General features: G+C 36.2%; 1 protein-coding gene across 30 annotated transcripts in view; it reads left to right on the top strand.

Annotated features, from left to right (window-relative positions):
- Positions 1-13,926, top strand: part of LOC126699416 (disease resistance protein RUN1-like) — a 193,865-nt gene that overhangs the window by 45,356 nt on the left and 134,583 nt on the right. For 28 of the 30 annotated variants that reach the window (XM_050397225.1, XM_050397226.1, XM_050397221.1 and 25 more), the window contains exons 2-4: positions 7,822-8,055; positions 8,723-9,824; positions 9,929-10,237. In XM_050397225.1, coding sequence (XP_050253182.1) covers positions 7,822-8,055; positions 8,723-9,824; positions 9,929-10,237 — 1,645 coding nt within the window. Of the gene's footprint in view, positions 1-7,821; positions 8,056-8,722; positions 9,825-9,928; positions 10,238-10,322; positions 10,719-13,926 lie in introns of all 30 variants that reach the window. The other 2 variants (XM_050397208.1, XM_050397206.1) reach the window with 2 other exon arrangements.

The following is a 13,926-nucleotide window of genomic DNA, read 5'->3' on the forward strand; positions in this document are numbered from 1 at the left end:
AGGTTTGTCCTCGATCTTTCCAAGTTGGAGATTTGGTTCTTGCTGTTCGAAGACCCATCATCATCACTCATTGCACCAAGAATAAGTTTGTGTCAAAATGGGATGGACCATAAGTTGTTCAAGAAGCTTATACAAATGGCACATACAAGTTGGTTGCTGAAGACAGTTTGAGAATTGGCCCCATCAATGGCAAATTCTTGAAACGTTACTATGCTTGAAATTTGAAACACTCCTTGGTAAGAGCCTAAACTGCCTACCTTAACACTCAAAGGGTACATGATGTTTTCCCATTACTCTTGAAAGTGTTCTTAAAAAAAAAAAAAAAAAAAGGGGGCCCGCTAGGTTGAAAACCTTTTTATAAGGCGGCCTAGGCAAAAATTAGGGTATTAAAAGCTCGCTAGGTTGAAAACCTTTAAAAAGGCGGCCTAGGCAAAAGTTAGAGCACAAAAAAAAAAAAAAACAAAAAAACAAAAAAACTTTCCTCCTTCTGAACTACGTGTTGACTTGATCCCTTTTCGGGTACGTAGGCAGCTTGGTATCATTTACTGAGTTCAGTCACATCTTCAAAAAAAAAAAATCTCCTTTTGAACTACGTGTTGACTTGATCCCTTTTGGGTACGTAGGCAACTTGGTATCATTTACTGAGTTCAGTCACATCTTCAAAAAAAAAATCTCCCCTTCTGAACTACGTGTTGACTTAATCCCTTTCGGGTACGTAGGCAACTTGGTATCATTTACTGAGTTCAGTCACATCTTCAAAAAAAAAATCTCCCCTTCTGAACTACATGTTGACTTGATCCCCTTTTGGGTACGTAGGCAACTTGGTATCATTTACTGAGTTCAGTCACATCTTCAAAAAAAAAAATATATCTCCTTTTGAACTAGATGGTGACTTGATCCCTTTCAAGGGATACGTAGGCAGCTTGGTATTTCATACTAAGTTCAGTCACATGTTAAAACGAAAGCCCTTGAATTATGTCATGGCTTTGAACCCCTTTCAAGGAGTATGTAAGGAGCTTGGTATTCTATACTAAGTTCTGTCGCTTGTTTAAAAAATTTGAGCAATCAGTTTTCAACTAAGAAGTTCAATTACATATTTCAAATTGATCAATTAGTTTTTAACTAAGAAGTTCAATTACATGTTACAAATTGAGCAATCAGTTTTTAACTAAGAAGTTCAATCACATGTTTCAAATTGATTAATTAGTTTTTAACTAAGCAGTTCAATTATATGTTACAAACTGAGCAATTAGTTTTTAACTAAGAAGTTCAATCATATTGAAGAAAAATTCCAAACTACATCATGACTAAGAAAAAAATAAAAACTCCAATTCCTTGAGCTACCTAATTGAACAAAACAAATGTCCTATCCCAAAAAAAAAAAAAAAAAAAAAAGTACAATCAAGGCATCCACTTCAAGTTCTTCAAATCGGAACGCTTGCTCTCTAAGGTGCTTTGTATCTTCTTCAAGGCCTCCACATCTTGGTCTTTAAGCATAGCAATGGACTTAATGCTTTCAAGTTGAGCTTGCAGAGCTTCTATGATGCCATCCTCTTCAGCCTGCTTGTACTTTATTTGTGGCACTAACTGTTCTAACTCAGCTAGCTTTGCCTTCAGGTCATCAATCTTTGAATTGGTAATTTGAAGTTTAGCATCTAGAGATTCTTTCCTACTCGATGCTTCTATAATAAGAAGCTCAGTGTCATTCACACGACGTGTTTGAATCTCTAAACTCACATGATTACTCATAGAGGCCTCCTTCTCTATGAAATATGAAACATCTTTTAAGTATGTGTCAACATGCACCTGCAATGGCTGAGGGTTAATCCCAAAATTCTGTATCCCATGATAAATCTTGCTTACCTCATCCTTGGGAAAGATCTTATTCGAAGGGAAGTCTGAAAGCTGCGACAAAAGGAGGTCTCCAAGCATCAAAGCCCCTTGTTTACTCATGGACATCCCTTGTTCTTATTGTGAAGAAACCTTGTTTGTGTCATTCACGGGTTTAGGAGATGCCATAGCATTATTAACCCTATGTTTTTTGGTCTCCAAGTTCACAATAGAAGGTTTGTTGAGGGTTGAAGTAGGAACATGGTCAGCTAAGGTCATCGTGCTAATACTTTTTGATGATTTTCTTGTATGTTTCCAGTTAGCATCGGAATCCTTGCTTGCATCATCATCAGAAACTACAAGTGTATCTTCATGTTGCATATCACTTGAACGTTTAGTACCTCTCTTTTGAATAGCAATAGCAGTGCTAGAAGGATTTTCAGTAAACTGAAGTTGATGGCTAGGACTCATAGTTGCTTGTTCCTTCTTTCCTTTGCGAGATTTACTAGGTGGTGGCTTAGCAAGAAGAAGGGCAGTCTTAGCTAATGTATCAGTACCCTTAGTAAAGTCATCCTTGCAAATGTTTTTCCACCAATCCGTGTAGCTGTGAGTAACTCTCTTTTCAAAGTCTGTGGATGAAGATGGTATAAGCACTATGGAAGATGTGTTGGAATAGGTGAATGATTGATAATATTGGTACAACTCCTTTAAAGTACCAGTTTGAATTCTTTTTTTTAGGTCACCTGGAATGTTTTGGTAGAACCCAAAGCGTCTACTAAATCGATGAGGGCTATACGACTCTACAACACAATGATCTTCACATCGGAGAGATAAATATCCAGAGCGGAGAGACATGAAATAACCCAGTCTTGGAGCAAATAGTCCTCCATTATCCTCAAAAGCGAGGTCAAGGTCCGACCTAAATGAAGTCCCATGCCAAAAGAAATCCTTACCAGATCGTATGCGGTCACGTGTAGATACTTCATCGAATGATGCCTCATAGCTTACTCCAGAATATCTTGTCATCATAGGCTTTCCCAGTTCATCATTTACAACACGATGGCTTTTGAAGAAGTGCGCTATCCATGCATAAACATAATGGACAGCAAAGCCATTGCTAGACTTGCTTGGTACAGGATTGCTAAAGATTGTATTGAGCCCTCGATAGATGCTTGCTAAAACAGGAACGGCAAGGCCAAAAATTTCACCACTAGCCATGAGACTAGCAATCTTAAAAGTACTAGGACGAATGCTACCCAAGTCCTTAATAGGAAAAACAAATACACAAAGCCAGCAAGCAAGAAAGGCTGCCAAATAAGCAAGAAAGCCAGCAAGCAATCTTAAGGTCTTCAGGAACCTGAAGATCAAAAAGAGCCGCATGTTCTTTGTCTTTCCAAGGCCCACGGTCAAGGATAAGGCCTGATGGGTTTTGGCTGCGTTTTGGATGGAGTCCTTTCTTAGCTTGTTTCTTTGGAGTAGGATGTCTTTCATCTCCTTTAAACCAAAAAGCAATCCAATTATTGACGTTAACTTTACTTTGCTTCTTCATTCGATGTTGGAGATGATGGTAGACTATAAACAAATAGTGACAACTTCGGGGCAAGTAATTTTTCCCTTGATCATCAACTCCTTCAAGCTTCTTTGTAGTGGGAACCACTTCATCATAAAAAAGTCCTCTAATGGGAAGCCCACCAAGCTTATGCAAATCCCATGTTGAAATAGAAATTTCTCCAACCAAAGTATGCAAAGTATTTGTCGTTGGGCTCTAACATTCACAAAATGATTTCACAAGATGTTCATTGAAATCATATGTGAACAAGGAAGCAAAAACAGCTTCATAAAGGTTGGCAACCTTAAGAGGTTCCTTGCATCGACTAAGTATGTCCTCCAACCATTCCCAATATAACGGAATATAGAAAATTCCTCCATTCACGTTGAAGGAATACTCCCAGTTTGTTCGACCTGCAACTATTTCTCGTCCCAGGGATGAGTATGGTTTCGTACTCGCAATGTTTGTGTGATGGGAAGCAAGTAGAAGTGTGGCACTTGCATCAACATTTTGGGGAGCAGCTTGTGACCATTGCGGCAAGTTAGGAGGACATACATCCCAATCCCATTTTGGTGAAAACTCTCCAATAATGGGAGGACGGGTGATTAGAGTTGAAGGCTTCGCTTCCTTGTTGTCTTTCTCCGAATAAACAAATAGGGCCGGTTCGTCGCCAATATACGAATCTTCGAAGGAAAAGGCTTGAACACGTTAAAAAGAGAGGAAAAGAAGCAAAAGTCAGTTTTCACAATTATCTCTATATAAAATAAATAAAAAATTACACACTTGAGAGAGATGGATAACCCAAGTCCTGCATCTCAAGTACTTAAAAAAAAAAAAAAAAAAAAAAAAAAAAAAAAAAAAAAAAAAAAAAAAAAAACTACACACTTGAGAGAGATGGATAACCCAAGTCCCGCATCTCAAGTGAGTACTTTCAAATATTAATACTTGAGAGAGATGGATAACCCAAGTCCCGCATCTCAAGTACTTTCAAAAAAAAAAAAAAAAAAAATACACACTTGAGAGAGATGGATAACCCAAGTCCCACATCTCAAGTGAGTACTTTCAAATCTTAATACTTGAGAGAGATGGATAACTCAAGTCCCGCATCTCAAGTACTTTAAAAAAAAACTACACACTTGAGAGAGATGGATAACCCAAGTCCCGCATCTCAAGTATGTATGTCAAGAAAAAGTCACAACATGCAAAAGAAAATATTGCATAAAAAAAAAAAAAAAAAAACTGAGTACGAGAATGTACCTCTCGAAGAGAAAGTTCCATAATCAAGCTTGTGCAAAATTTGACACAGTTGCGATGGTCTTTAGAAACAATGAAAATTGTTAGGCTGCAAGAAGAAAAAGAGTCATGAGTACGGTTAAAAAAAAAAAAAAAAAAATATATATATATATATATATATATATATATATATATATACACACACGAGGTTATAAAAAGAAGAGAAGAGATCATGCCTTGTTACTTGACTGAGAAAGAAAAAAATCTTATGCCTTCTTCAAGAATTGTCTTTCGAGAATTCTGAACTTACGCACTATAAAAAAAAAATTGTGAATTCTGTGTGGCTGAGCCTATCCTTTTATAATGCTGGTTAGAGAGAGTTTAATTGCAACTAAAACTCATCTAGTCAAGACTAGATTAACCAGGAAAAGAAGTCAAAATAAAGAAGAATTCTTGTATGAAGGAAGAGTTTAAATGGGAGAAGAAGTCTTGAGTTGCGATAAGAAAGAAGTTTTCCGCTTACTGTTATTTACTGAAGTTCAAGTTTAAGTGGGATTCTTTGAAATATAAGAGTTCAAATCCTTATTCAGTTTGGACTTTGTCTCAAACGGTTGAGGCTGCCTCATTAATTCCTATTAGAAGTCCTCTCGTCATAATTTGACTATGAAAAGAAGTCCACCTCGGGTAGAAGACGATCCAATGTCCATTAATTATTAATGTTCACGTGGAGCTATTGGGAATTGATGTTCACGTGGAGCTACTGGGAAAAGTGTGTGGATCCGTAGCCAAGGCATCTGAATGTGGCCACTTCCACGTTTGAATTCCTTTCAAACAATTCCTATTTGAATAAGAACTCTATTTTGATTGCACTCGCTTTGAAGAGGCCAAGTGATGATACTCTTATCACATTAAAACTCCTTGAAGTGTGGGTTATCAAGTCACTCTCCTGTTCGGATTTACCCAACCTACGGACTCCACCTTGCTAAATTATATGGGCTCTAAATTAAGTTTGCTTGCAAATTTCCAAGATTGAAAAATATATATATTGTAAGGTTGAATTTATTCAACCATCTAATTGGCTTTATTCCGTGCCAAATTTGCTTGTAATTCAGCAATTAGTAACCCTGTATTTAGGTGGGTTTGATGTAAGGGTAGTGAGTGAGATAGAGTGAAGATTGCTCAAGAGTGTGCAAGAAAACAGAGACTCGCGGCTGGGCCTCACGGGTGACTCGCAGCTTCAAGCCACTAGACGCAGCACACGTGCCAAGCATGCTGGAAGGTGAACAGTCATGCAAGCTGGAGTACTACAGGACAAAACAGGACAACTGGCCATACGGTTATCTCGCGACTTAGTCAAGCCGCGAGGTCAAGCCGCGAGCCACCCCTGTTTTGTAAAACCTGACGTTTCACATTCCTCTACCACTCCAGTATAAATACCCCTTTTACCCACGATTGTAAGAGAGCTTCCAGAGAGAATTTTGAGAGAGAAACCCTAAAGAAAAACAAGATTGATTCACCCACAATCTATACATTAGAGTCTCTTCAAATTCCTCAACTCTCTTCCTCTCCATTGTCAAATCCTTGAGAGGCATTATACCAAACCTGGTTCTCACCATCATCATCACTGTGAGACAGCTGTTTGGATTTCTGGGAAGTAGTTAGGAAGGAACCAATCTTCATTGGTTGATGCTACAGTCTAATAGCGGAATCCGGGAAGCTAGAAAAGAAAAAGGTTCGGCGCAACCTCGTTGGAGCAAGAAGCTTGGAGGGCTTAGGTGCACTGGGTAGATTAGGCTTGGAGGGTCTATTGCTGTCCATGTATCCCAATTGTATTTTCTAGTGGATTGTTTACCGCTTGGAGGGCGGCGGAGAGGTTTTATGCCGAGGGCTTCGGTTTCCTCTTCGATAACACATCGCGTGTTGTCTTTGTGTTTGCATCTTCCTTCCTCTCTATCTTTGCCTTTTTATTATCTGCTGTGGATTGTGTTTTGTTTTGGCTTAGATAGTTTTTAACCAATTCCATATTATAGCTTATGTTAAGTTTCCGCACACTAGTTGTTTGACATATTGCTTGAATTGGTTAAGTTGTAACTTGGGGGTCTAAACGTTCAAAGGTGTTTATACACGTTTTTGAACTTTCATATATATATATATATATATGAAAGGTTTTGAAGATAATAGCATCAAAGCATGAAGTTGTCGAGACTTGGTCACTTTCCACACTTAAAATTGTGGACATAATCAAGTCTCGAGGGGGCATTTGTAGGAGGCAAAATTTTAAGCCAATCATAAAATGCCACATCAAAATTTAGTGACAAAATTTAAATTAATATGTCATTAAATTAGATAAATCAAGTGTTGACATGTGTCATTTAAGATGATATTTATCCTAATTAAATGGAGATAAATATCTTGATGATAATTATTCTAATTAAATAGAGATAAATATCTCAATTAAATTGGAATGATAATAGTTAGTCATTATCTCTATTAAAATAAATAAATAAAAATAGAGAAAATTATCTACAAGGAAGTCAATCCCAAGTGGGACTTATCCTTTGAAACCACTATAAATAGAGGGCATACCTCCTCTCATTATATATAATTTCTCTAAGACGCCAAAGCTCTGGAGAAATTCTGCCTCAAGAACACACGAAGAACATTCAAATAAGTTCTTTGAAGTTCTATTGGAATTAAGCTGAAAAAGCCTCCATAAATTTCAACAAATCTCAAATCCTTGAAGCTCAACGGATCAAGCCTCTAAAGCCCCGAAGAACTTCAACCTAAAAGCCTTCATATTCAAAGACTTGAAGAACAATAAATCTCTAATAAGCTCAAAGCTAGAGATTTGTTGTGAAGACCGTTCAATCCATCTTTCAACTAAAGTCAAGAAGATTTCTTGTTCGAGTCAAGTTCAATGAAGATAGAATCAGAGGGTATTCTTTTGTAAAAGAATTGAAACAGAGATTGTACTTATTATTCATCAATACAAATTATTATTTGCAAACCATATTTCTTTTCAACTGTTTAATTTCCTACAATTGGGAAAAATTTGTGTTTACAACAGCTTTGAACCAAAAAGGTATTGTCACCTTCAGGGATGATGAGAAACTTGAGCGTGGAAAATATATTTCTACAGAGCTCTTAAAAGCAATAGAAGAGTCCAAGTATGCAATCATCGTTTTCTCAAGAAACTATGCTTCTTCAAGGTGGTGCTTGATTGAACTGGCAAAGATTGTCGAATGCATGAAAGTCACCGGGTTGATTGTTTTGCCCGTCTTTTACCATGTGGATCCCTCTCATGTACGGAACCAGACTGGGACTGTTGCTGAAGCTTTTGCTAAACATGAGAAAGATCCCAAGATTAACATAAAGGATGTACAAGCGTGGAAAGATGCTTTAAAAGAAGTTGGCAACATCTCCGGATGGCATGTAAATGATAGGTATCATTTGTTTTTACAAAACATTTTTGTCCAAATTATTATCAATTTGACAATTTTGTCATTTTCTACTCTCTAAAGCCATTCCAACTTTCCCGTAGCGTAGATTAACATGACAAATTTTATTTACCTTTTTTAGTCCAATCGAACTAGAGAAAATTTCAATTTGTTCACTGTATTTATAATACCAACGTAGGAAATTATAAGCTTAAATTGGACTTAGGTAGAAGAACTTATGCGTAGTTTGAGGCATATATGGTTCATGCATGGTAGTCTATACTGAATTCCTCAAAATATAGACAACAACTTGGTAATCCGCATTCTATAAGTGATTTGTCGATTCAATGAAGCTTTGCTTTTTATAACAAGACTCACACCAAGCCATGATCAAGACAACTTTGTTTAGTCATCTACTTAATTCATAATATGCATCACATGTATTCTTCTTAGTAGATTAATTTCTCATACCTATATCATTTTCGCAAGTTGTTTACTATTGCTATGAAGAACTGTTATAGCCATAGCTCATAACATTGCTATTGTATACATTTTTTGAATACCCCTTTTGCTACTGAATGAAGCTAAGATTGTGTTTATGCTGAATGTTTTGTATCCTTAAAGTGGTTAGCTTTGTTTCATCAAAAACATTTTTATGCTATCTTTTTTGCAGCCATGAATCATCAGATATCCAACAAATCCTTAAAAGGATATTTAGTGAATTGAATTTTAAATTCTCAAGTATTTTTCCCAAGGGCCTTGTTGGAATGGACTCACGTGTAAAAGAAGTGTTGGATTCATATTTGGATGAAGGATCGGGTGGTGTTTGCTTTGTAGGGATTTGTGGGATGGGTGGAATGGGCAAAACAACTCTTGCACAAGAAATTTACAGAAGAATTTTTGTTAACTTTGAAGCTAGCAGCTTTATTGATAATGTAAGAGAAGAAACTAGAAATCGAGGTCTAGTTTCTTTACAAAAACAACTTATTTCCAAGATCCTTATGGAATGCGAAACAAATATATGGACAAAATCTGATGGAATCGAAGTTATAGGGAATATGGTACGTAACAAAAAGGTTCTTATTATTCTTGATGATGTGGATGGAGAAGAACAACTAGAAGCATTAGCAGGGAACCATGATTGGTTTGGTTCAGGGAGTAGAATCATTGTAACAAGCAGAGATAGCCATTTATTGAGAAGATTTGACATGAATTTTATATATACTGTCAAGCAGTTGAATAACGATGATGCTTTGAAGCTTTTTAGTTGGAGAGCATTCAAGAAACCTGATCCTAAAGAAAATTATGTGGATTTGTCTCAAGACTTTGTAAATTATGCTAACGGCCTTCCTTTGGCTCTTAAAGTTTTATGTTCTTTGTTATTTGATAAAGAAATAGATGAATGGAATAGTGCTTTGGATAAACTAAAAGTAGAGCCTGATAAAAATTTTTTAGATATTCTTAAAATAAGTTATGATGGGTTGACGAATGCGCAGAAAGAATTATTTTTGGATATTGCATGTTTTTTCAAAGGAGAGAACAAAGATTGCATAAAAGATATACTAAAAAGTTTTGGTTACTATCCAGACTACAATATTGGTGTTCTTATAGACAAATCTCTCATAACCATTGAGCAAGCGGAAACCATATGGATGCATGATTTGCTACAAGAAATGGGTCAAGAAATTGTTAGTCAAGAATCCCCTAAAGAGCTTGGTAGACGTAGAAGGTTGTTGCATTATGAGGACATACTTTTTGTATTGAAGAATAATATTGTAAGTTAATTAGCCTTCACCTAAACTTACTGAACTATATATATTCTTGCAATTTCTTCTAAAGATTTGCCAATTACTCTAATTTCTTTACTCTTCATTATTAGGGAACAGAGGTAGTTGAAGGCATAAAGCTAAACACACCTATTGAAATAGAAGAACACTTGAGTGTTGAAGCCTTCTCAAAGATGACAAATTTGAGATTCCTTAAAATTGGTTATGTGCAACCTCCACTAGACCTCATTAGAGGTCCTATCCAACTTCCACAAGGCCTCAATTATCTTTCTAATGAGTTACGTGTAATAGATTGGCATGGATATCCTTTAAAATCCTTGCCAACTAGTTTCCAACGAAACAAACTTGTTGAACTGAGAATGCATTGCAGTGACATCAAACAACTATGGAAAGGAATTATGGTAAGATGTTCACTTATACAATTGTGTTTTTCCTTCATTTTCATTAAGGCATGAGTTCGTCTAATTATTTCTTGGTTTATAACAGATTTTAAATGAGTTAAAACTCATTGACCTCAGTGATTCTCAAAACTTGATTGAGATCCCGGACCTTAGTGGAGCCCCAAATCTTAAGCAGTTGATTCTTAATGGTTGTACAAGACTGTCTAACATTCATCCATCTCTTGGAAATCTCAAACAACTTATTCTATTAGATATGAGTGGCTGTAGATGCCTCAATAGTCTTCCTCACAAGATCAACTTGGAAGCTCTTAAATTTTTCGATCTTAGTGGTTGTTCAGAACTGAAGAAATTTCCATATATTGTGGAAAATATGCCACATCTGTGGAAACTTTGTTTGAGTGAGACTGCTATAAAAGATCTATCATTATTAGTGATACACTCAACTGGCCTTATAGAATTGGATCTAAGAGATTGCAAAAACCTTTCAAGTCTCCCTATTGCAATTTGTAGCTTGATGTCTCTAAAACTCTCAATTTATTTGGTTGTTCAAAACTTGAAGAATTGCCAGAAAATTTGGGAAAAATCGAAGGTCTGGAGAAATTAGATGTGAGTTGGACTGCAATAACGGGCCTACCTTCATCCGTTGCTCACTTAAAAAATCTCAAAGCACTATCTCTCTCCGGATGCATGGGGCTATCATTTAAATCATTTGATAAGCTCACGAGGTTTCCTTTAATGCAACCTAGAAGAAGTCCAAATCCCATGGGCATGCTAGAGCCTTTTTTAATAGGCTTATGCTCTTTGACCAAACTTGATCTAAGTTATTGCAATGTTCAGACAATTCCTAATGTTCTTGGGTGCTTGTCATCTTTAGAATATTTACGTCTACAGGGAAATAATTTTGTTTGCCTTCCTGAAAGTATCATTCAACTATCTAATTTGAGAGAACTTTATATGGGTGGTTGTACTCATCTTCAGATGTTGCCCAAGCTTCCATTAAATATTAAGTTTATTGATGCAACAGAGTGTGCCTCACTGGAAACAATATCATTAAGACCAGAATACGATTTTCGGCCAAATTTTCGTCTTATCAATTGCGACAAATTGATTAAGAATCAAGGCTACTTTGACCTGTTCTCAACAATGCTAAGATATTACATCGTTAATCACTAGGTTTGTCTGTCTGTCTGTCTGTCTGTTTGTTTGTCTCTCTCTCTCTTTCTCTCTCACATGTGAAGTTCTAAGCATCATGAATTGTATGTTTCAGGGTTGGGAAGGTGAATTTTTTCACTTCGAGATTCCTGGAAGTGAAATTCCGAAATGGTTTAGCCACCAAAACGTGGGGGCTTCTGTGAATCTGCAAGTGCCCTCAGATTCATTAGGTAAAGAATCGATGGGAATCATTGTGTGTGCTGTTTTTGTATTCCGCCAGTATCTTCAAGATGGGTATATTCATGATTTAGTTTCATTTTATATTGGTGGATCTTTAAAATTTGCCTGTATTTTTTCCGAGGAATTTGGTAAGCTTGAATCGAATCAGCTTTGGCTGCAATATTTTCCCTCTACATATTTTGGACCAGACTGGCTGAAATATTGTTGAATAAAGTCGATGCTAACGGATTCAGCCAGATTGAATTTAAAACCTTCGGTCCAAGATTTGAGGTTACAAAATGCGGGGCCCATCTGGTTTCTGAGCGAGACATTGAAGACCTAATAAACCAAACTAAGGCTGGGCCTAGTAACTGCATCATCACTCCTTATTATGAGGATGGTTTTGACGATTCAGAAAAAGACTCCAAAATTAAGCGAAGCAGTGATGACTCTGATGGGGAAGGGGATGGACCTAATGGAGAAGCCACCTTTAATGGCGAACCACCACACCTAAATCTAATTGAAAATTGGTTTGGGAATTTACAAACACAAGGATAAGGTAATTCTGATTGTGAGAAAGAGGAATCTCAATGAAAGTTATAGCTTTTATGGAATCTGCACTGCCGATCAACTTTTTTTCTCTCTGATTTTTTGTAAGTCACCATATTTTCTCCCACTTATATGAGATTGTTTGTAGTTGTGTATTTCTTTTTTCTTTTTGAAAATTCATTGCCAATTCTTTTTGTTTGGTAATTTGTTTTCTCATTTTTGCTAGATACGAAGAAGTATTTGGACTTTGTTGGAAAGGAGAAACTGTCACATTGCTAGCTGACGAAAAGGCATGTGGAACTGATTGTATGATAGTCATTTTTGTTCAATTGTGTTGGATGGTATATTCAGAACTCTCTGTTATTGCTTTGTTTTTATGGTATTTACTACAACTTTCCATAGGAGAATGCAATTGATGCATGGTATTCCAGTGTTGTAAAATCAAATGGAATGAAGAAAATTTGGGCCTTTGTTTCCAAGTGAAGTTAAATTGCAGCAAAGTAGATAAAATTATTTGCAATGCTTTCTTGTCGTGTACAATAGAACTAATGCAACTATTTTATCATTTAGAAGTAGGACAACCATTTTAAAACTTAAAGGACCCTTCTTTTCTCTTTTTCTATTTTGTCTTCGCACCGCACCACCCATTGTTTGGTTGATTGGAAAGCTGTGGAATTTTTTGCTCTTAGGTATTTGGATTTTGTGCCGAGTTTGTCCTTGAATTAGGTCTGAAACAGTTGAATTAGGTTCCTGAGGTCTGACTTGTTTTTCTTATAACAAGCTTACAAAATATCATTATTTTCTGTTTTCATTTAAACAATTTGATTTAAGGACGAAATTTTGTCTAGATTTCCTAATGTGTGTGTGTCTGTATGACAAGTTAGCTCTGTTGATTATTTTCTTTGGATTTGGAATATTAGCAATAGATGGCTACGCTACCATCTATTGAATATCATTCGTTGTGTTCTTGCTGGTCAAAATTAGATTATTGATGTACTCAGCAGTCAGTATGAAACTTTTGCTTTATTTGTTTTTCCCTGTTTTTAATGTGCTTCTTTTTCAGTCTATGAGCACCCAGCTATCATCCTTGACAATTTGGAATTAGAAACTTCTCATTGTCTTATTTGTCATTTGGGTTGTCAGCTGATGATTGGCAATAGAGAAAGAAATAAGCAAAATTGTAATGGAAAAGCAAGACCTGGAAGAATTAGAAGCTGTGATGAGGAAGTTCTTTTTTGTTTTGATAGGTAATATGGAATTCAAATCAGCTTTGGTGTTCCGTTGATTCCATGCTTAAAGATAGGGGAAAACAAGGTGTAGAATAACCTCTCCTCTGCTTGCACGGCTGCCTTTATCACTTTTGAGCTCTTCATATCTAAGTAAGTTCATGGTATGTCATTCACCCATAGTCTTCTGTCATAGATTTATAAAAATAGCACATTTATTTCCTCTTTTCTTTGTGATTTGATTAGATGTAACATTCCCATGTGAAACTTCAACTTACATTACCACTACCCAATTTTTTTCATTTTTTTTTCCCAAAATTTCTGAGTTTAACGGTTCATAGAAATTTATACCAAAATTCGGCATTATCCTTTATTTAAATTTCCTGTCAATCAAATATTCCAAATTTGCATACCTACATGATCTTGGACCAGGTGTTTATATTTTTGGATGAATGAAAATATATAATTAAGATAACACTCGGTTCAAGTCAGCACACAACATCGCTGTAGTAACAACAGAACAACTATTCATAATACACACAA

This window comes from Quercus robur, chromosome 9, assembly GCF_932294415.1.
Source record: "Quercus robur chromosome 9, dhQueRobu3.1, whole genome shotgun sequence".
NCBI lineage: Eukaryota > Viridiplantae > Streptophyta > Magnoliopsida > Fagales > Fagaceae > Quercus > Quercus robur.